This window comes from Arabidopsis thaliana, chromosome 2, assembly GCF_000001735.4.
Source record: "Arabidopsis thaliana chromosome 2, partial sequence".
In the NCBI taxonomy this organism is placed as follows: domain Eukaryota; kingdom Viridiplantae; phylum Streptophyta; class Magnoliopsida; order Brassicales; family Brassicaceae; genus Arabidopsis; species Arabidopsis thaliana.
The window spans coordinates 16,180,501-16,200,316 of NC_003071.7; the positions used below are offsets into that span (position 1 = coordinate 16,180,501).

At 35.7% G+C, this 19,816-nt stretch overlaps 6 protein-coding genes across 10 annotated transcripts; 1 reads left to right on the top strand and 5 right to left on the bottom strand.

Annotated features, from left to right (window-relative positions):
- Positions 1-2: 2 nt before the first annotated feature.
- On the bottom strand, positions 3-3,574 carry MVD1 (mevalonate diphosphate decarboxylase 1). The gene is made up of 9 exons (NM_129427.5): positions 3,076-3,574; positions 2,721-2,919; positions 2,171-2,234; positions 1,793-1,937; positions 1,398-1,484; positions 1,085-1,242; positions 937-985; positions 700-824; positions 3-619 (listed from the first exon to the last, which is right to left on the bottom strand). Exons 1-9 carry the CDS (start codon positions 3,283-3,285, stop codon positions 418-420), a joined length of 1,239 nt encoding a protein of 412 aa, NP_181404.1. The 5' UTR covers positions 3,286-3,574; the 3' UTR covers positions 3-417.
- Positions 3,575-3,758: 184 nt separating this feature from the next.
- Positions 3,759-6,773, bottom strand: AT2G38710 (AMMECR1 family). Of its 4 annotated transcripts, none has more exons than NM_129428.4 (6): positions 6,619-6,773; positions 6,161-6,323; positions 5,615-5,734; positions 4,659-4,773; positions 4,310-4,403; positions 3,759-4,228 (listed from the first exon to the last, which is right to left on the bottom strand). In NM_129428.4, exons 2-6 carry the CDS (start codon positions 6,262-6,264, stop codon positions 4,017-4,019), a joined length of 645 nt encoding a protein of 214 aa, NP_565894.1. In that variant the 5' UTR covers positions 6,265-6,323; positions 6,619-6,773; the 3' UTR covers positions 3,759-4,016. The 4 variants fall into 4 exon arrangements, with proteins under 4 accessions (NP_565894.1, NP_001325028.1, NP_001325027.1 ...); NM_001336723.1 differs by having other exon boundaries at positions 6,416-6,773; NM_001336722.1 differs by having other exon boundaries at positions 6,405-6,773.
- A 773-nt stretch (positions 6,774-7,546) lies between these two features.
- Positions 7,547-11,602, top strand: MAP65-5 (microtubule-associated protein 65-5; the record flags this gene model as incomplete). Its single annotated transcript, NM_001336724.1, has 11 exons — positions 7,547-7,597; positions 8,038-8,241; positions 8,329-8,571; positions 8,656-8,871; positions 9,108-9,263; positions 9,367-9,526; positions 10,043-10,194; positions 10,471-10,558; positions 11,051-11,124; positions 11,196-11,270; positions 11,369-11,602. 11 exons carry the CDS (start codon positions 7,547-7,549, stop codon positions 11,600-11,602), a joined length of 1,653 nt encoding a protein of 550 aa, NP_001318376.1.
- A 222-nt stretch (positions 11,603-11,824) lies between these two features.
- AT2G38730 (Cyclophilin-like peptidyl-prolyl cis-trans isomerase family protein) lies at positions 11,825-13,672 on the bottom strand. The gene is made up of 6 exons (NM_129430.4): positions 13,321-13,672; positions 12,902-12,989; positions 12,665-12,757; positions 12,491-12,523; positions 12,290-12,346; positions 11,825-12,189 (listed from the first exon to the last, which is right to left on the bottom strand). Exons 1-6 carry the CDS (start codon positions 13,536-13,538, stop codon positions 12,079-12,081), a joined length of 600 nt encoding a protein of 199 aa, NP_181407.1. The 5' UTR covers positions 13,539-13,672; the 3' UTR covers positions 11,825-12,078.
- Positions 13,673-13,825: 153 nt separating this feature from the next.
- Positions 13,826-15,683, bottom strand: AT2G38740 (Haloacid dehalogenase-like hydrolase (HAD) superfamily protein). The gene is made up of 4 exons (NM_129431.2): positions 15,461-15,683; positions 14,976-15,090; positions 14,679-14,830; positions 13,826-14,571 (listed from the first exon to the last, which is right to left on the bottom strand). Exons 1-4 carry the CDS (start codon positions 15,493-15,495, stop codon positions 14,139-14,141), a joined length of 735 nt encoding a protein of 244 aa, NP_565895.1. The 5' UTR covers positions 15,496-15,683; the 3' UTR covers positions 13,826-14,138.
- An 81-nt stretch (positions 15,684-15,764) lies between these two features.
- ANNAT4 (annexin 4) lies at positions 15,765-18,332 on the bottom strand. Of its 2 annotated transcripts, NM_129432.3 has the most exons (6): positions 17,883-18,077; positions 17,594-17,775; positions 16,852-17,070; positions 16,549-16,770; positions 16,386-16,457; positions 15,765-16,297 (listed from the first exon to the last, which is right to left on the bottom strand). In NM_129432.3, the coding sequence occupies exons 1-6, from the start codon at positions 17,929-17,931 to the stop codon at positions 16,082-16,084; spliced, it is 960 nt and encodes a 319-aa protein (NP_181409.1). In that variant the 5' UTR covers positions 17,932-18,077; the 3' UTR covers positions 15,765-16,081. The 2 variants fall into 2 exon arrangements, with proteins under 2 accessions (NP_181409.1, NP_001324877.1); NM_001336725.1 differs by having other exon boundaries at positions 17,594-18,332.
- Positions 18,333-19,816: the final 1,484 nt, after the last annotated feature.

Below are 19,816 nucleotides of genomic sequence, written 5' to 3' on the forward strand. Positions count from 1 at the left end.
GAATCAAATTAAATACTACATGGTGCATAGACAATAATCAAATTCAGTGAATAGAGATTAAACTAGGGAAATAAGAAACAGGAATTCCGATGGAGTCACAAGTGAAAGCAGCAACACATGATTTGGTTTCGAGATCTTGTATGGTTAGTGTTTTTATACGATATGGACTACAGTACAACAACTTCTTCTTGTTCTGGATTTGAATGATACACTCAGATTTAGCATCAAGATCTTATTCGTTTGCAATATTGATTGTTTTGTTTTTTGCACCCGATGCAGAAGAATTGTACGTAAACACAAATAATTGGGAAAAGATTCAGAAGAGTGCTCTCTTAGGACAAGAGTTGGAGCTGGCAAAGCAAAAGATGAAGCTGTTGCAAATCTCAGAGTTGAAGTAACAACAAGACATAGAAATGGTTATTTGGGGAGGCCAGTTTGAGGATGGAGAAGAGCTTGAGTTTGGTCTTGAAGCACCACAGGACCTCTTCCAGGTCTGCTGCATATAAAATAACTCACTTCACCTTTTTGATCCTGACTTCCAATTTTGTCTTTAATTCCTTGTGGAAGCTCTCCTTCCAAGCCTGCCTCTTTTACTATCGATGTATCCCCCAGTACGTAACTATACAAAGTACCAAAACACCATTTTTATTAGTCAGGAATTAAATCAATCAATCAGATCAATAACAATTCCTATCTCACCTCTTCATGTCTGTGTCAGGCTTAGGAGGGAAGCAGTAGAGCAGCCCCTGCAGCAATTCAACTGCTACTTTCCTGTTTCTTGCAATCATGACTGCATTTGGGCCAGCATCAAATGTATAAGCAATCTGTCCAGGACAACGAGATTAAGATCAGAAGACTTGTCCAACGTCATAATCTCGAAACCTATATGAAATTCAATACTTGCTTTTGAGCTATGGAGTAAGCAAGCATACATACCTCTGGTGTACCGGCAGAACGGTTCCACTTTTCAACTAAGCTGATTATCCTGGCATCATTAGTTAGTGGATTGCGATCAATACCACATCACTGATAGCTAAAAGCTGCAAATGACTGCCAAATGAAACAAAATAAGAGAAAAAGATACCTGTGGGAGGTGTCATTCATGTAGAATATGGGTGGAGATGTATCCATACAAACAGCATGAAACTGATTACTGTCTGAACACGTCAATTTTGTAAAAGATGTGAAATCTCGATTCTTTATAGCTTCTTCCATTTGCAAAATCCGTACTGGGACAACTTCCTAAGGAGAATTTAGAGCACGAAGTTAAGGGGGCTATTTTCATTTTTGAAGTTAAGCAAGCACAACCAAAACAATTCATATACTTTGTTTAGGAACCCAACAAAGGTAATTTTAGGTGATACAGACTGTTATCAATCATCAAAAAGAGAACATACCTTTGCTCTATGCTGTAAAAGCAAACTTGTCTCAACACTCTCACGCATTCCCGAGGTGCTGCTTGTTTCCTTCTGTCGTGAACTAACCTGCATGTAACACAAGCTGTATGAGATGAAAAAGATGGACAAAAAAAACAACTGAACGAAGAAGCTTTTGCAGGCTATGATGGAAATGATAAGAAAACATAGAATTATCACAGAGTTAAGATCTTCTTATTCAAGAAAAGCAGCAGAAATGTACTTCTTCGTATAGCTCACCTTCATTCATATCATTAGACAAGGAAGTGTAACAAAAAGTTAATTAGAGACTGACATAATATAGAAGATGAAGAATAGGATCGATACTGCGCATGAATTTAAAAATGCACTAGATTAAAGGTATTTAAGATTCATACCACAGCAATAATGATAACAAGATCATCCCAGTGCTTATCATCTACCAGTTGAACTGCAACACTGTCACTTCCATCTTCTTTGTTTCCCATATTCCACTTGACAAATCCCCCAAATAAACTACGGCAAGCACTTCCTGAACCTTGCCTACATGGAGAAATGACAATATAAGTTATAATCATATATACTGGTACCACTTATTTTCTAGAGGAACGTCGAACTATACATGATTCAATTAAAATCACAACTTAAAAAATAACAACAGATGATATTTAACAGTCACTGTAAAACAAGGATAATAGTAACTCGTACAGTTAACATGGAAGATACAAAAAAGATCATTAAGGGTGAAAATGCGAGTCAGGTAAGGTAAGTTATACCTTGCTATAGCAGAAAGTTGGCTTGGATCTTCATTTACATTCATCAACTTGGCAAGAGCAAAAACTGTACCCAAAAGCAAGCGTTATATACTACTACATTGAGCAATTTCCATTCCAAAAGATAGATCGACTTAGGGAATCTAGAAAATCATTCACTGGAGGAAAGAGACAGGATCAATGTCATTAAAGTTGAGCAATTCTAAGCTACATTATGCAGAAAAGATACAGATCTAGAAGGAAGATGAGGAATAAAGAGAAGAAAGCCATGTTACCATTTGATCGTGTATTATCCAGAGAATCTATGCTAAAAAAGATCAATCGGACACTGTAATAAAGTTCATAAATCCAACAAACAAAAAGCACCTACATTTTCATGATTGTACTATCTCATCCTAGCTTAAAGCAATCTTCAAGTATCCATAAACATACAATGAGGTTCCTTCACTTTAACAATGACAAAAAAAGAAAGAGTCCAAAAATGGCGGAATTTTCGTGTTTTATGCTAAGAAACCAACACCCACAAGGAAACGTAGAGAAAAAATCAGAGTACCTAAGCAAGCAAAACCAGCAGCAGAAGATGCTAAGCCAGCAGCAGTAGGGAAGTTGTTATGAGAAGCAATGTGCAGATGCAGCTTCTCCCAATCTTTCTTCGCAATCTTGATACCCTTTTCTTTATCTTCTACATCATCAGCACGACTTCGAATTTCCCTCAAGCAATTCTGGTACCTACTTCCAGAAAGCGAGATTTCCTATACTAGCATGAAACCGGAAAAAAACAACATCAACAAAAACCAACAATACTCAAATGCTTATAAATCACAACAATACATTACCTAATCCAAGTTCATTTCACAATTCAATTTATATGAATCTAAGCTTATGAGAAAATGAAGAGCAAGTAGTACCTTGCCATTGAGCCACATTCGATCTCGATCAAAGGAAGGACTAACAGCGACGGTGGTGAGAGTACAGAGGTGATCAGGATCAAGCGTGACGCTAATGCTATCATTAATGGGAAGAATCCGAACCTCATCTCTCTTTCCCCAATACTTAATCACGGCGATATTCGTTGGAGTCTGCGCCGTCACCATCACCACCCATTTCTCCTCCGCCATTAACACAGCTCAAGCTTTTTCGATTTCAGAGATCTGTGTAGCTTTGAGAAGATTCAAATAGAAATGAAATGGAAGTGACGGAGAGTTCGAAAGAGAAAGAAACAGCTCAAATCAGGTGGGAGATTAAAATAAGGAGGATGATCTCATTGGTACGATTCAGTTGCGTCCAAACTGCACATGCGTAAGCGATTCATGATTCTTAATTTTTTAATATGCGAAAAAATCAAAATAAACACCCCCAACTTTTAAATATTCTTACGAAATAAGCGTGTACTCTTAAATTAACCATAAATAACCTCCAACTTTTAAAATATTCTTACGAAATAAGCGTGTACTCTTAAATTAACCATAAATAACCTCCAACTTTTAAAATATTCTTACGAAATAAGCGTGTACTCTTAAATTAACCATAAGTAACCTCCAACTTTGAGTTGACTTTTAACAAAAACAGTTGACTTGGTGTTACTGTAGTATGAGGTTGATAAACGGTTGGTCAATTTGGACATTGTCAACACTAAGTTCAAGTTTACCTGATACGATTTTAACATCGAGTCTAATTAAGAGGAAGTGAGGAACAAAGAGAGAAGGGATGAAAGTGATTTAATTAATGTTACAATAGTGAAACAGCCAAGTTCGAAGTCTCGTTTCTTTTATGAGAGCCAGACAACAAGACAGAGGATAAATTAGGAGGTAGCCAAACATAATCAATGGCATCCATTTGCAGGTGCAAATCAGGCAAAGGCGTGCTTGTTGATCCCATTAATAACCGGGCCAACAACGCCCCTGGTCGCCTTCACATATGAAAGGTATTCGCTATAATGCATGCTGAATAATGTACTCTGGTAACGCGTTAGATTGATTCGCCTACGCACTGCTTCTGTTATTACACCATTGTATCCTGCTTTACGCACCAGCGAATCGATTGCCTCTATCTTTGTCCAGCCTGGGGATAAAAAAAGTAATCGTTGTATCAACAATACCAATAGCAACAACACGTACTTGAATTATTGTATTGAAATGGTACCTTCATGAGCTGGCACCTCAGGCAAATATGTGGCGCTTCGCTTTGTATTAGTCTCAGGTTCAGTAAACTCAATGATTATACCATGCTTACCAACCTTTAGAGTGAAATCACAAAACAAAATATCACCAACGGGACAATGTATAAGACAAACTACAAACAAGAAGAATTCGACAAACTACAATGTCATGAGCAAGGCAGAGCAGTTAACTAAGCGGGAAAATGATATGAGGGAAAGGACAACGGAAAGTTTATTGGCTGTGTACATTGAATAGTATGCATTCCTTCTTGGCAACTATATTCTTAATTCGTGAGATTGACATATTGTAAGAAAAGAGTGAAGAGAATATACCTCCCAATCAAGGTAATCTTCTGCATCTTCATAATCAGTCAAGACAGACACCGTACACTGCAGAGATGGCAATTCTTTGGCCTGTATAGGTGGGAACCTGCGATCCCTCAAGGCACTGCAATATTATATAAGAAAACTAATGTCGTTTAAAACTGACAACAAAAGAAAGATATCACAAGCATTTACGACCAACCACATGACATAAAAGGCAGATAAGCTATGGGAAATGCTAATGAATAGAGGCTCTCTCTGCACAATAAACACCTACATATATGTGCTTCATTTGTGGTGTCAAGCCTAAAATCTCTAAAACTGAATTACTCAGTTCCTTTACAGAGGTTGAAGCCTGATTAGCTTTCACTGTAATACTATTGCTATTCATGCTATCGATATACACAAAGTTTCGAAAAAGATACAGCAAAAAATTTTAATCAACTGCAGCAGATGGGTTGCAACAAAAATATAAATTACACACCAAACACAGTACAAAAACAGCTGAAAATTTTGATACTTGATATGAAATCTGTTAGCTCAAAACAATAGGGGAATGCCATTTATGTCTGTTTGATAAATTAGACAAAGAACTGCCTATTTACATATGTAAAAGTATATCTGTACATGTGTACTTATCCATTAGTTTGTTGTTTGTCACCTTATGGTTATCAATTTGTAGTCTATCTTAAACCGCTCTTAGTATCAAGCAACACAAGTACATTACAACAAGAGAAAAATGAGAAAGAAGAGAAGTAAAGCAGACAGACAAAAGAAAAATTCAACAAAGTTGTTAAGAGATACTATCTAAGACTTAAGAACACAGATATATGATAAGCAAAGTTGAGGCAGAACAATTTCAACCATGAAAAAAAAGCAAAGCAGACGAAAAGCACATCATGAATATGGCCAAGAAAATAATATGAGAATCAGAAAAAAAAAACTGAATGAGGACGAGTACGTACCTTGTCAAGGCATAATCCTTGAAGCCACTGATCAAGCGGCGTGCTTCCAGTGTACCAATACATCCACGCAACCGAGGCTCTCCACCATTCACTATTTTCTTCCAGGTAACAAACAATGGACTACACAAAAAGCAAAAAGACTGGACCATCAGTAAGAATGGACACAAAAAGTATGCGCTTCAGATTATATCACCCATCCATAAACATTCAACACAAAATACCCAGAAAACAAAAAATGGTTAGTTTCTAGCATCACAACGATAAGGCATGCAATGTTTGCAAGGATCTGCTGATCACAGTCTCTGAATATTAGATTGTGAAAGAATATCCTCATCACAGACAGTTTCACATACTCAAAGTGACTACTCATAACAGTATCAAGAACAACTTGGGACCATAAAAAGAATTTGATTTTGTATTTAAGAACAGATCGTCCGTTCAATAGTACTCTATCCAAATTCCAAACAAAGAGAATTACAAAAAAATGCATACTTTGAGAAAGATTCAAACTTGCATGTCATAACACAAGCAAGGAAAAAAACTTACTGATTGGCCTCTTCAAAGGCAGGTGGTGGAGTCTCTTCATTGTTGTAGTGAGAGACCAAAGTGTCGAAACAGTAAACAGCCATTTCTCTGTTCGCCGACACCATTGTTGCTTGGAAGAGAAAACCGCAGATGAAAAAAATCCAAATCAGCAAGTAATGTGAACCTGAAATAACCAAAATCTTATTATGCTTAAAGATACCAATTTTTAAACACTACCCAGAGCTAACTATCAAAAGCAACTCACAAATCAAATACCAAATTGCACAAATTAGCAATAGCAGTATTAAAAAATTGAAAATTTAAAAGTGATGGTCGACGATGAAATTGATCTGTTTTGTATGAGGGAAATCAATTAAAAGCTATGGAATCTAAAAGGTTATGGATCGATCTGTAAGAAGAATTGAAACCAAAAGAGATAAGGAATCAATTCTGAGTATGAAGAAGAGAGCGGAGAAAACCTGAGTAAAGAAAAGCGCAGGAGAGAGAGGAAGATGAAGTGTCTACGTTTTGTTTAATTAGAAAGCTTTGTTGTTTGATTTTGAGTATAGTGACAATTTTTTTGGTTGGTGTGTCTTTTTCTCAAAGACTTGTTAACTAAACTATTTGAGCTTAGTTACGGCCGCAGCTAGTTTTTGTTTTTCTCCATATATATACGTCGCCCTAGCTAGATTCACAAAAGATTTTTTTTTTTCAAAAGTAAAAAAGATTAAAAGTTATCGATTCAATATATAATCTATTTAACTTATTTTGTCATTACTACATAATAGAAAAATTAAATTATTCGATATAAACTAATTTTATAAGACAAGAATTTTGGTCTTACCGAAAAAAAAAGACAAGATATAAACATATTTATCAAAACATATATGGTTATAGTATTTGTTAAAAAGATAATTTATCTTTCCTAAAAACTAGGTTAGTAATCGTCTAATTTTGTTTAGACGGTTTACTTTACATAAAAAATAAAATGCAATATACAACCAAATATAAAATAATAATAACAATTTTTACATATAGTCAAATGCAAAGCAAAGGAAAATTTTAAATAAGAATTTTTATTTATTCAACATAAATAGATACATTTTTTTTTGGTTACTAAATCAAGTTTGATTATTCTCTAGAATATTGGTATTTTTGTAACCTCTCTAGAATTTCAACAAAGAAAATGGCAAAAAAAAAAAACATTCGGACTTCCCCGGGCACGAAATTCGAGAGGGATACTAATTTTTTTTATAGTTTACCGCCAAAAACACATTCTTTCCAAAATCGACATTTGCTCTCGTCCTTCAAAACAATATCTCTCGGGATCTTCACGCTGTAACCAGATAAGCCTTCTAGGGTTTCTGAGCAACGTCATTTTCACTACTCGCCGGCGGCGTGAACAAAATGTCTCCGTCTTCAACCACTACTTGCACTTCCCTTCTTGAAGAGTTGCAGGTTCTTAGATTCCTCGCTTCTTCTTTTTTTTTTTTTTTTCTCTCCGTAGCTTCTTCACATTCTCCAGATTGTTTCGAAATTTTGACTGCGGGAGATTGCGATTACATCTATCTCTTTTGGTTTGAGTTTCCGGTGATTCATTGATTCGTTGGGTAACGCAATTGAATTTCGAATTTTGATTTTATAGGGTTTATGCTTCTGATCACTGTCAGTTAGATTCGATTTCAGGCCATTTTGAGTTATGCCTCCGCTGTTACATTTGCTTACAGTTTTAGGTTTTCCTGTGAAAGACGTGTACTCTACTTTTTCTTGGGATGGTTTTAGTATGAGCAATAATCGAAATCAGGATTAGGATACTACTAATGATAATGTCTTGTTCTGTGTCAATTGAGGAAAAACTTGAGCTGGTGATGTTTACCACTGGTTTTATTCGGATGTAGATGATATGGGATGAGATTGGTGAAAGTTACAATGAAAGAGATAAGATGCTGCTAGAACTTGAGCAGGAATGTCTGGATATATACAATAAGAAGGTTGAGAAAACTCGTAAGTTCAGAGCTGAGTTACAGCGATCATTAGCTCAAGCTGAAGCTGAGATTGCCAGCCTCATGTCTGCGCTTGGTGAAAAAGTTTCGTTTGCCAAGGTAAGATACTCTTAGCAATACTACATGTTTGTCTCATAGAGAGTATTATATAATGTCTGATATATGTTATTGTTTTTGTTTGAGAAGAAAGAAGGCTCTTTGAAGGAGCAGATTTCCAGTGTAAAGCCTGTACTGGAAGATCTACTGATGAAAAAGGATCGAAGAAGGAAAGAGCTCTCTGAGACACTGAATCAAATAGCAGAGATCACGTCTAACATAGCAGGGAATGATTATACTGTTAGTTCTGGTTCAGAAGTTGATGAAAGTGACTTGACACAAAGAAAGTTGGATGAACTTAGAGCAGATCTGCAGGATCTTCGAAATGAAAAGGTGTTCTTACACACACACACACGTCGAAGTGATTGTTTTAAAATGTTTGTAGTTATTTGCTTATCATCTTTATTTCAATTTCAGGCTGTTCGACTGCAGAAAGTAAACTCTTATATCAGTGCTGTCCATGAGCTGTCAGAGATTCTGTCTTTTGATTTCTCCAAGGCCCTGAATAGTGTCCATAGCAGCTTGACTGAGTTTTCAAAGACTCATTCGAAAAGCATTAGTAATGATACTCTTGCTAGGTTCACAGAACTTGTAAAGTCTCTGAAGGCGGAGAAACATGAGAGGCTGCTTAAGGTGATAAAAAAATAACACTTCTGAAGTGTATATATACATATATTATGTGGTTTCTCATGTCTTACCAGTTACCACTGCACTTGAGCAATGAGCACAGTAGCATTCAATTAGAAAATGCAGTTTTTATTGGTAGCCTACTATTTAACCTGGCACTATTTCTCACGGAAATGAATTCATCAACTCCAAGAAAGCAAACCTTAGCTTGACGGATTGATCCCTTGATTCTTTTATTTCAGCTACAAGGTTTGGGAAGAAGCATGCAAGAGCTGTGGAACCTAATGGAAACACCTATGGATGAGAGGAGAAGATTTGACCATTGCAGCAGCTTACTTTCTAGTCTACCTGATGATGCCTTGAAAAAAGGATGCCTCAGCCTAGACATTATCCGAGAGGTATTTCATCATGTTTTTATTTTGGTTACCTAGCATTATCATCTACCCTAATATGTCTCAGTCATCATCTGTTGTTTTCTTAAGTCTAATCTTTTGGCCGTAGGCCGAAGATGAAGTGAGAAGACTGAATTCCCTGAAGTCCAGCAAAATGAAGGAATTGGTGTTTAAGAGGCAGTGTGAACTAGAAGAGATCTGCAGAGGGAATCATATGGATATCAATAGTGATGCTGCAAGAAAGAGTCTTGTCGAACTCATTGAATCTGGTACGATACACATTCTTCTTGAGTAGTTCGATTAATTAATTTAGTAGTTCAGTTTGGCAGTGTACTTTTGTGCTTTTCCTTGGCTTCCAAACGTATACTGTGTGTACGCCTTAGTAAGAGCATGATGGAAAATCTATGTAAATTTAATGGAGGTCTGAAGCTCAAGCATAAAAGATTCATATTTTTGCTCTTACCTTCTATTCCTTATTAATCATCTTCTGTCCTAAAAATGGTTCCCTCTCCTTCAAGATATTGACTTTCTCATACCAAATAAGATTATCTTATCTAATGTTGCTGGTTGTTACTTCCCTCTTTGACTATTCTGTAGCATTTCATATCCATTTCATTTCATGTGTTAAGTTTGCCTCAATGTTTTTTCTTTTTGATTTTTAACTAAGATGCTTCATGGCATATCTACACTGTTTCACATATTGTTAAGTTACTGATGCGATTAAAATATGGTTCAAAAGAGACCTATCATCACGTGTGCAGTCATCAACACGTTTTCATGCGCAGGTGATGGTGATCTGTCTGATATTCTTGCAAGCATAGATGGTCAGATCGAGAAGGCAAGAGAAGAAGCTTTAAGCAGAAAGGAAATATTGGACAAAGTTGATAAGTGGAGACACGCAAAGGAGGAAGAAACATGGCTTGATGATTATGAAAAGGTGAATACCAGTTTACCTGATAAAATATAGAGTTGTCTTTTCTGAAGATAGGTCAAGAGAAGACTACTTGTGACCAATTGATCTGATAAAAATATAGAGTTGTCTAAGTCTAAGGTTAACCACAGTCTATAACTATTAGAGAACACTTTTTCTTTTAAGCGTGTCTACTTTCTTATGGCTTTAATGTTAGAGAGTATCATTTTTTTTGTGAACTTCCTACAGACTAGCTTTTTTGTATGTATTCTTAATTGTCTCTTCAATTATGTTTCTTATCAGGATGAAAATCGCTTCAGTGCTGTGAGAGGAGCACACAAAAATCTAAAACGGGCAGAAAAAGCTAGGAGCCTTATCAGCAAAATTCCTGGTGAGTCTTTAGTTGCATTACTTGGTTAATGCAAGTGAGTCTGATTTCACAATGATGCTGTCTGGAAACTATACTCGGTAATTGATACTCCTTTAGATTAGTTTCAATAATCCACGTTCCTTTATAAGCCAAGATTTCTATTTCTCTTGATATGCAAACCTAGTTTTTAAGCAGTTCAACAAGAAATTTTGGGCTCTTCTTTTTTCGCCTAAACAGTTGTTCAAATTCTCTAACTCGATCATTGATTACTGCGAAAACTCGACCACTCATTGTAAGTTGTTGAGAATTTATGATGTTTTTCTTTGCACTTGTTCGAGTAAATAGAATGTGAATGTAGTAGCTAGCTGTGCTTTATCCAAATCTAGTGAAGTTTATTGAGACATTTTTGTGATGCTTAATCATCCTGAAAACTTAGTTGATCTTTATGCAATATATGTTGGAAAACTGATCAGCCTTATGATGATTTAACTCTCTTGTGTTCTCTTTTCTAAGCAATGGTGGATGTTCTGACCACGAAAGTGAAGGCCTGGGAGAAAGAAAGAGGGGTCCCCTTCTTATGCGATAAGGTAATTCTAACTATGCATTTACTTAATCCTCTTTTATGTTCTACGTATATGATTTATGCCTTGTATTCCAGCAACCGTTATTACAAACACTAGAAGATGACATTGTTATCCGTGCTCAAAGAGAAGAGGAAAAGCGTCAATTCCGAGTATGTCTTAGAAAACAGAGAAACATACATTTGTAGACGATCAGTGTGTTGTTGAGCTCTAACAAAACAAAAAAAATTCCCCTCTTTTGCATAAACAGGAGCAGAAACGACTACAAGGTCAGCTTGCTACAGAGAAAGAAGCAAAGTATGGTTCCAAGTCTGCAAAGAAGAAGCCATTGGGACAGAGTCTTAACACAGACAATGTGACTAAAACTCCCATTGGTCGGCGCATTGGAAATACACCTGGACGTTCTGTTACTTCTGGTGGCAAAGATTATAGAGGCAATGCGGTGATACCATTGAACTATGTTGCTCTTCAGAAAGACGATTGATGATAGATAAATCAAAAAAGGAAGGTTTTGACGGTTTAGAATCTTTACATAAGCTACATTTACATGTTAATGAGCTGAGACTTCTAATGTGTTTCTTTTTGGGATTATGCTTCCATTGCTAATGAAGTTCTACAGATATTAATATAAAGTGGCTCATTTCACTCACAGGTATTGATATCCAGTCACATTACTAGAGCCTTAGAGGCTTTGCTCCAGTCACATTACTAGAGCCTTAGAGGCTTTGCTTCAGTCATTAGACCATCAAGTTATTGCTGCTTTAAAAATGAAAGTAACATGATCTGACAAATAGCTTTTGTTAAAATACAATCATAACGGCCATAGATAGCCTCAACTGTAGTATTTGTAAGCCGTAAGAAGTTGACATTTTAGATAACCCACAATGGGATTTGGCTTCTGTCACAATGCCTAAGTTTAAAACTAATAAGCTATGGGCTCTCATAACATTCGAAAACATTTCACATCTCCCCACACTCAGTAATTACAACCGCAAGTTTAGGCCGGTTATTGGGTCCAATAGCCACGTTCTCAATCTTCCGCATAACCAACAAACCATCTCCAAGCACTCTCTGTACATCAAAATCAAAAGAAGAAATTGCAATGAGTCATATATCAATACTATTACCGGTCATATGCATAAGAAAATTAAATAGCTTAAAGAGAACGTACCCCAAAGACAACATGCTTGTTGTCAAGCCAATCGCATTTTGCACAAGTGATGAAGAACTGCAATGCAAAAAGCAAAGGCGATTAATAATTATAGCCTAAATGATAACCTGAAGGCATCAAATGCTCAATGCTTTCGTTATCTACATTTTTGTGTCAATTTGTCTCATTACAGAAGTACAAATATAATGAGACTGAAATTACCTGGCACCCATTTGTGTTTGGCCCACTATTTGCCTACAACAAAAGAATGAGAACCATAATATTAGTGATCAAAGTCATGAGTAATAATAGAGACTCATGGATAAAGAAAATCACAAGGGGGCTGATTCAAGTTACACAAATTTATAACTCAGATTCATAAAGCAAATTACATACCATGGAGAGCAATCCTGGTCCAGTATGTTTAGCAGTAAAATTCTCATCCTCAAACTTGTGGCCGTAGATTGACATGCATCCACTACCATCATTCTGCACAAATTAGATAATGCAGTAAGAAGAGATTTAAGTAACGAACCAAGAACACACAAACAAGAGAACTAAAAGCCAGTGCCAATTGAGAACCAACATAAGCAATCAAGAAGTGAGGATTTATAAGAAGTAAAGGGTACTGACCTTAAGAAAATCACCACTTTGAACCATAAAATCTTTGATGACTCTGTGAAACTGACATTCTTTGTAACCAAGCGGCTTTCCAGCTTTTCTGAAATTGCACCAAAGGCAACCAAAACGTGAAAGAAGATTAGATTAAGAACCAAAAAATACTCAATTAGTCCAAACCATTGTATTGTATCTATCCGCTTAAGCTAGCAAAGTTCAATAGTTAGGCATAAACAATTCAATCTGTAGACTGAAGCATAAACGAAGCAGCAAGCTCAAAACTATATGAATCCAAAAAAAAAGCTCTAAAACCTCTTGAGAAGACGCTAAATTTCAAATACTAAATCGTAAATTCAACCTCAAACGAATAAGATGCAGGAACGAAGATAGAGAATCGAATGGAGTAAACATTAAAAAGAAACAGAATCGAGTACCTGAGTTCACCAGTACAGAACTGCCTGAAGTTTTCAGCGGTTTTGGGAGCAATGTCGGCGAAGAGCTCCATCTTGATACGACCGGCGGGGATACCACCAATAGAGACGTCGAAGAAGACAACTGGGTTTTTAGGGTTCGGTGGTCGGACATGCCATTCAACATTACCACCGCCGCTTGAAGGAGCTGCTGCAGCAACGATTCCACCTCCTGAATTCATCGGAACTTCAAATCTTTGATTGATCTCTCAACTTCGGCAAAACCTTTTTGCTCCTTCTTCTCTTTTCCTCTCTTATTAGTTTTTCCTACGCCTTAATATATGTATTGTTGAAATAAAGATGTTTTCCGTTTTTGGGCTTTACATATTTGGGCTTTGATGAAAACAATACTTTCAATTTGTTCATAACCTTTTTTTTTTGGCTGTCGGCAAGTGTTTATTTCCTTTATTTAATTAAGAGTATTTTTCAAAACTAACAATTTTGTTACTTTGCTAATTAAGGTATGGTAAAAAAAAAAAAAAAGTCTTATTTTGCGCCATGGACCAAATGTATTCAAAAGCTGATATGTTTACAGCACAAAACAACAAGATATCAATGAAAATAAGCTAAGATCCGAGGGTATAGTATATTGGTTTATGCAACTATCTCCTGGATACAAATCTAGCATTGTGCATGTATCAATACAAAATAATCAGATATTTGAAAGCTCCCATTGTCATAAACTCCCAATGAATTATTCAACAATGATCATCTAAGACATAAGGTAAACTTCAGAGGCTGCTCATGCATGTGTGGGTTTCCATAAGCCAAACAAGTGAGACTTAAGACTTGTTATCAAGTTCTTCCAACACAGCCCACAGTTTTGGATCCGCATAGTTCTCGATGAGAAAAGCGGGTTTTGCTTGCATAAGCAGGCTTGCTGGATTCCCTGTAGTCAGTCCAATCACTGGCATTCCAGCTGCAACTCCAGCTTTTATCCCAGAGATCGAGTCTTCGAAAACTAGCGTGTGCTCCTTTGACACGTTAAGCACTTCAAGAGCCTTCAAGTAAGGTCCAGGGTGTGGTTTGGGAAATTCACATTCAGAGCCAAGAATCACTGCTTGAAAGAAATCAGTCAGACCAAGTTTCGATATCATGAGCTCTGCGTTTTCTTTTGGAGCGTTTGTTACCGCAGCTCGTTTCAATCCACGATCTTCGATCCATTTGGTCAGTTTTATAAGCCCATCAAGTGGCTTTATCTTCTCTGCAACAATTCTAATCATCAAGAAAAAAGAACAAAACAAAGTTACTCCAAATGAACTCAGACCTGAAAAGAGTTTGTGACATTAAAAGAATGGAGGAAACACAGAAAAATAGCTTACTTGCGGTAAAGAGCTTCCTTTTCATCACAGAATTTTAACCCTCTTGAAACATCATCAGGGAACAGAAGTAGAGCAATTTCAGAATTGTGTTTTCCAGCAATGTTCTCAACAAAGAATTTCTCATCGATTGGGACACCATTGTTAAAACCAATCTGCGAATGATAGAAAGAAACAAAATTGATTGACACGAGAGCTTGAAACTGAGTAATAGCAAGGTTCCATAGCATATTATTCACAGTTTTCTAAAGTCTTGTTGTAAATTTGGAAGTTATAATGACATTAAAAAAAGCAAGGAACCTCTTGAAGCAGTTCTTGGAAGGCAATAAGGTGGATGGGATCTGAGTCACAGAGTGTTCCATCAACATCAAACAGAATGGCTTCTAATGGAGCTAGTTGTGACAGAGAAGGTTTGCTTCACCACAAATCAAAAGAGTTCAATAATATTAAAATCACGAGAAACTGCGATGAGAGTGCATCAAAAGGATCAAACTTTAGATACCATAATCAAATGGGTTTAAGATCAAAGACCAATTAGAACCATTTGATGTTTATGTAACTATAATCAGGAATTTTAGGCAACGAGTTCCATTGATCTTGGAGAAACAAACACTAGCACAAAAATCGCAGTTTTCTAACAAAAGTAACACAAAATCCTAGAAACATAGTGGGAGACGAAAATGGAAGCTGAGACCGAAGATTACTAAGATGAACAAATATATAGAGGCAAGATCATGTATAAATGAGATTATTATAAGCATCATTGATGATCAGACAAAGCGTACCTCTCAGAAGGATTAAGATCAGAGAAGCCATTCATTGTGATGAGACCCGAAGAAAAACGGATCTGCGATTGCAAAACAAATGGTTTTGAGAGATTTGTCAACAAACAAACAACAGAGAGAGTTTGAAGAATATTTTGTTAAGAGGACAAAACCAACAAACTGAAGAAAAAAAAGTATCAAATGGTCGTCAGAGGAAGATTCGGGGACTATTCTTCGCCACGTGTCACCCACATACTGCCGAAATTTCAAACCGGAATTCATCAACATTCAACCGGTTTAGTTAGAGGTGAAATTCGGTTGGAATCCGTAATTCGGTTTAGTGGTCACATAGAATCTTTCAAATAGAGTTACAAGTTTCACATAAAGAAAAGAAGAGTTACAAGTTTCATTTCTGATTTATGCAACATTTTTTTATTGGAGCTTAATCCTTGTATTAATCACTCATTGTCACAATCGCAAAACTCTTACTCTCGATTCACCGAGTTCATCAAATTTTCATGTCTTTATTACCAAACGGTAGAGAAAACGCAAATTTAGGAATTAGAAACATAAAACCATAAAAAGGGAAATCATAAATCTTCAATAACCAAAAGTATTGGTAATAGGTTTCTCAACACGAAATCAATCGGATTTGGAGAGAAGTGTGAGCAAGAAATCTCTGTAGTTCCCTTTTATCTTCTCTTGGATTCTTTGAGCCAAAGTCTCACCATAAAGGTTATTGTACTCTTCTTTGATCTCATTCATCTCATCACTATGATCTGCTCTTGTAACGAACACTCTTGTCAACCATTTCTTGGTAGTCTTGTCTGCGTCTTTGTTCAGAGACGCATCCAAAATCTAAAACCAAATCACGACAAAACATAAACACAAACGCAGAAATTGGCGTTATAAAACAACCGCAATGAAGAATATGGTTCATATATACCTTGCTGAAATACAGAGCCGGTTTGAGCAAACAAATCAATGCTTCATTGAGAAGAGAAGACTTAGATACACCCTAATGACCAAATTAAACCACAAGATTTTCATTAGAGAATATCAAAACATTAGTATATACAAGAAGTGAGTTGTTGTTATATTTATGTTACCCCAAGAAGATCAGAGCCTTTGATTTCGTTAAAGTGTTTGTAGAGATGTTGGAGATGAAGTTTGCTTCTTGTGGTCAAAATCCTAACAACCTCATCCTTCTCCACGGCTTCTTCGCCTGAAGAAGCCACTGCTTCGGCTAGAATCTTAGCATCGGATTTGGCAGAATCATCCTTCACCTTATTTCCTTCGTATCTATAAGCACTCACGAGCCCCACAAGCAACTGCACAAAAAACAGAGACAATGAGTGAGATAAAAGAAGTTTGAAAGAGACCAACACACTAGAGTATATAAAAATATTGACCTTGCGCTGAGGACCGTGGACGTGAGAGGCAATGTCTTCTTCCATTGATTGGTCGAAGAGAGAGTGGTAAGCTTTACGTGCACCGAGGAGATCCTCAGCAGAGCGTGTGCATGAGACCTCAACGATGAGGTTGTAAGCTTCTTCTCCTTTCTTCAAAGCTTTCTTCACCAACCTTGCATCTCTCTCCCATGGATGCATTGCCCACATCACCACCGCAGTCTACACATCACACACCAAATTGTTCTTAAAATTCCATATCTGAAGTGGAGATACGTTTCAATACTAGAATGTGACTTTTTCACTCATTGTCAACTATTTTTGAAATAGAATGTGAATTTTATCTACTCATTGACCAATTAGTTATGAATGAAAAACTTCATCATTTCCATCGTATCATCTTCTGTGATTTTTTGAGCAGTAAATTATTGGTTTATTTTTAAAGAAATGTTTGAGATCCTTTATAAATACTAATTCATAAAGAAAAAATAAACCAGCTGTAATAATTATTTTTGTTATATAGTTTCTGTATTAATTACATTAACCAAATTAAGCAATTTTAGAATTGTTTTAGTTTTTTGTATTAAATTGTAACATATGGTTGGGTTTATACTTTTATTAGGTAAAAACAAGAATGGTTCCATTTATTATTAGGTTTGACCCCAAAATAAAGATTTTTTATTTGGTAAAAACATTTAGAAAATGTTAAAAATGGAAAGAAGATTAATGGAAGAAAAGAACTGACATTGAAGCGGGAGAACTCAAGCTTGAGGTGTCTGACGAAGTGATCATGACATTTCTCAAAAGCTCTTTCCTCATCTTCAACAAAGAAACTTTTGCTTGCTTTCCTAAACAATTTTCTATGTTCCTTTTGCGATTTCCCCAGTGTGCTTATCAATGCATTCTCATCAACTCCCATTCCCATCCCTATAAACAACAAACATACATTTTTTAGATTTTCAATCTCAAATCCAAATCATTCTTTGTATCTTCCAAGAACCATAATAAAATCAAGAATTAAATATTACAATTACCAGCTGAGATGGCTTCAGTGAGGCTTTCGAGCTCGAGAGGAAGAGCCATTTTCTTGCAGTTGATCTTTTATTACTGTTTTTGATTTCCGGCTCTTGGTTTGGTTTCTGTGGAAATCTATGGAAGAGGGACAAGACGTTTTATATGATGATTAAGGGTAATGTTGTGGTTTATGGGAGAAGAGAAGGGTGTTTTAGGTATTCAATACAAGATTTAAGACAAATGCTAGGGGCATTGTTGTAACAAGGAGTAACGCCCACGCAATTAATTGCATATGTTAACAACTGTTTTACGCAAACGGAATTTACATACTTCAGTAAGTTCAAGACAAATTAACACTTACTGTTTTTCTTTGTCTTAAGTGGAATTTATTAAGTTTGACCACTATAAAAGTTGTACTTAAGTGTCATCATTCATATCTATAATCCAAAACGGAGGTTCTTGAACACAGATAAGAAGAAGAGTTTATTTTCTTTTACAGTTTTCGAAAAGTAGGAAAATTACAACAAGAAGTAGAGTCTGACAAATGAAAGTTTCTTTAGTATAAAATAAAATAGTAAAGAATTATGTAAAAGAAACAGTAAAGAATATTATACTTTCTAAAGAAAATTAAGAAAGTGAAAAAGTTATTTGGAGAAATTACGTTTTCAGAATATAGGTTCTCAAAATTAGATGCAAAGAACATAAACCAAAGTGATTCAAGTGATGGTTTAGGATATGATCATATATCAAAATTAAGATCCATGTGTCGAATAGCTCAAATCTGAATTTGTCAATATTAAAGGCAACTAATCTCACTGAATCTTAAAACATATATAAAGATAATATCTACGAAATAGATAGTCTTTGGTGCCAAGAACAAGGTTTTTTTTTTGTTACTGCGAAACACACATGGACCTATTACAGAAAAATAATGGTTTGAATATCATGGGCAAAGGAGACAGCTTATCTCTTCTTCTCTGTTTTTTTTCTTCTCATTATGTCCAGACTGTCCCATTTCATAAATTATGCACACAATTGTAGTAGATGGCAAGCCTCAATCACATTTGTTTCGCATTATTGTGACTTGTGAGACTAATAATTAAGCTTCTATAATATATATATATATATATATATATATATATTCAACAAGTACTATCACATGTTTTTTTATAGATTATATATTGCTGAATATCTATCTGAATCTGACAATGAGATTTGAGAAGATTGTACAACCACTACATGTGTCGCTTAACCAAAATATAATTTGGTCAACCAATTAAGACCCGATTTATATAGTATATGAGAATTAGTATAAGCGATTTATACATCAAAACGTGTTTTGCACAACTTCCGCTGAAGCTGTTTAATTAGCATGTTCCTCATATATAGTTCAATTTTCCACAGCTCAAATGCCGCCAGCATATAACCCTTACGTCAAATTTCCTCATATTTTATTGTGTGTCATAAGACTTGCGTATATCCAATTATCCATACATGACACGATCGATACTGAAGAATATAATTTGAATATTAATCACGAGATAACTCACTCATTAAAATTTTAAAAAGTTTACAAGATTACGAGATACTCACTTATTGGCATTAAGAAAGTGTGAATCATTAATCAACTTACGTGTAGATTCCAGTACTTTCGCGCCAGGGTCGATTCACATTTGTTTACATTAGAGTGATCAGTTTTTAATCTACTACACACGAATTTTCCATCGAAGGATCAAAAAATTCTAGAGTATGATTATTTTAAAAAAGAAAAGATCACGTTTTACACGACGAGAGGACTAGCAATAATTTGGATCGAGGACAGCTGTGTTGAGCCGTATCATTTGCAAATCGCAATCTATTTATTTATTTGATTTGATTTGGTTATACTTAGACTTCACTCATAAGATCATCCCATCATGTTCCTAATCTTAAATGGTATTTCTATTTCGCACAT

Coding starts and splice junctions, on each gene's coding strand:
- MVD1 (NM_129427.5), bottom strand. CDS start 3,285: ATGGCGGAGGAGAAATGGGTGGTGATGGTGACGGCGCAGACTCCAACG. Junction 2,235..2,720: donor TGCTGGTTTTGCTTGCTTAG/GTACTCTGATTT, acceptor TTTTGGGTACAG/TTTTTGCTCTTGCCAAGTTG. Junction 1,243..1,397: donor TTTTACAGCATAGAGCAAAG/GTATGTTCTCTT, acceptor AATTCTCCTTAG/GAAGTTGTCCCAGTACGGAT.
- AT2G38710 (NM_129428.4), bottom strand. CDS start 6,264: ATGGTGTCGGCGAACAGAGAAATGGCTGTTTACTGTTTCGACACTTTG. Junction 5,735..6,160: donor GCCTTTGAAGAGGCCAATCA/GTAAGTTTTTTT, acceptor CTTTTTGTGTAG/TCCATTGTTTGTTACCTGGA. Junction 4,774..5,614: donor AAGGATTATGCCTTGACAAG/GTACGTACTCGT, acceptor ATAATATTGCAG/TGCCTTGAGGGATCGCAGGT.
- AT2G38730 (NM_129430.4), bottom strand. CDS start 13,538: ATGAATTCAGGAGGTGGAATCGTTGCTGCAGCAGCTCCTTCAAGCGGC. Junction 12,524..12,664: donor GACCAGGATTGCTCTCCATG/GTATGTAATTTG, acceptor CTTTTGTTGTAG/GCAAATAGTGGGCCAAACAC. Junction 12,347..12,490: donor CAAACACAAATGGGTGCCAG/GTAATTTCAGTC, acceptor TTTGCATTGCAG/TTCTTCATCACTTGTGCAAA.
- AT2G38740 (NM_129431.2), bottom strand. CDS start 15,495: ATGAATGGCTTCTCTGATCTTAATCCTTCTGAGAG. Junction 14,831..14,975: donor TCCAAGAACTGCTTCAAGAG/GTTCCTTGCTTT, acceptor TATCATTCGCAG/ATTGGTTTTAACAATGGTGT. Junction 14,572..14,678: donor AAGGAAGCTCTTTACCGCAA/GTAAGCTATTTT, acceptor CTTGATGATTAG/AATTGTTGCAGAGAAGATAA.
- ANNAT4 (NM_129432.3), bottom strand. CDS start 17,931: ATGGCTCTTCCTCTCGAGCTCGAAAGCCTCACTGAAGCCATCTCAGCT. Junction 17,776..17,882: donor CACTGAAGCCATCTCAGCTG/GTAATTGTAATA, acceptor TGTTGTTTATAG/GGATGGGAATGGGAGTTGAT. Junction 16,458..16,548: donor AAGGCTCTGATCTTCTTGGG/GTAACATAAATA, acceptor TTTGGTCATTAG/GGTGTATCTAAGTCTTCTCT.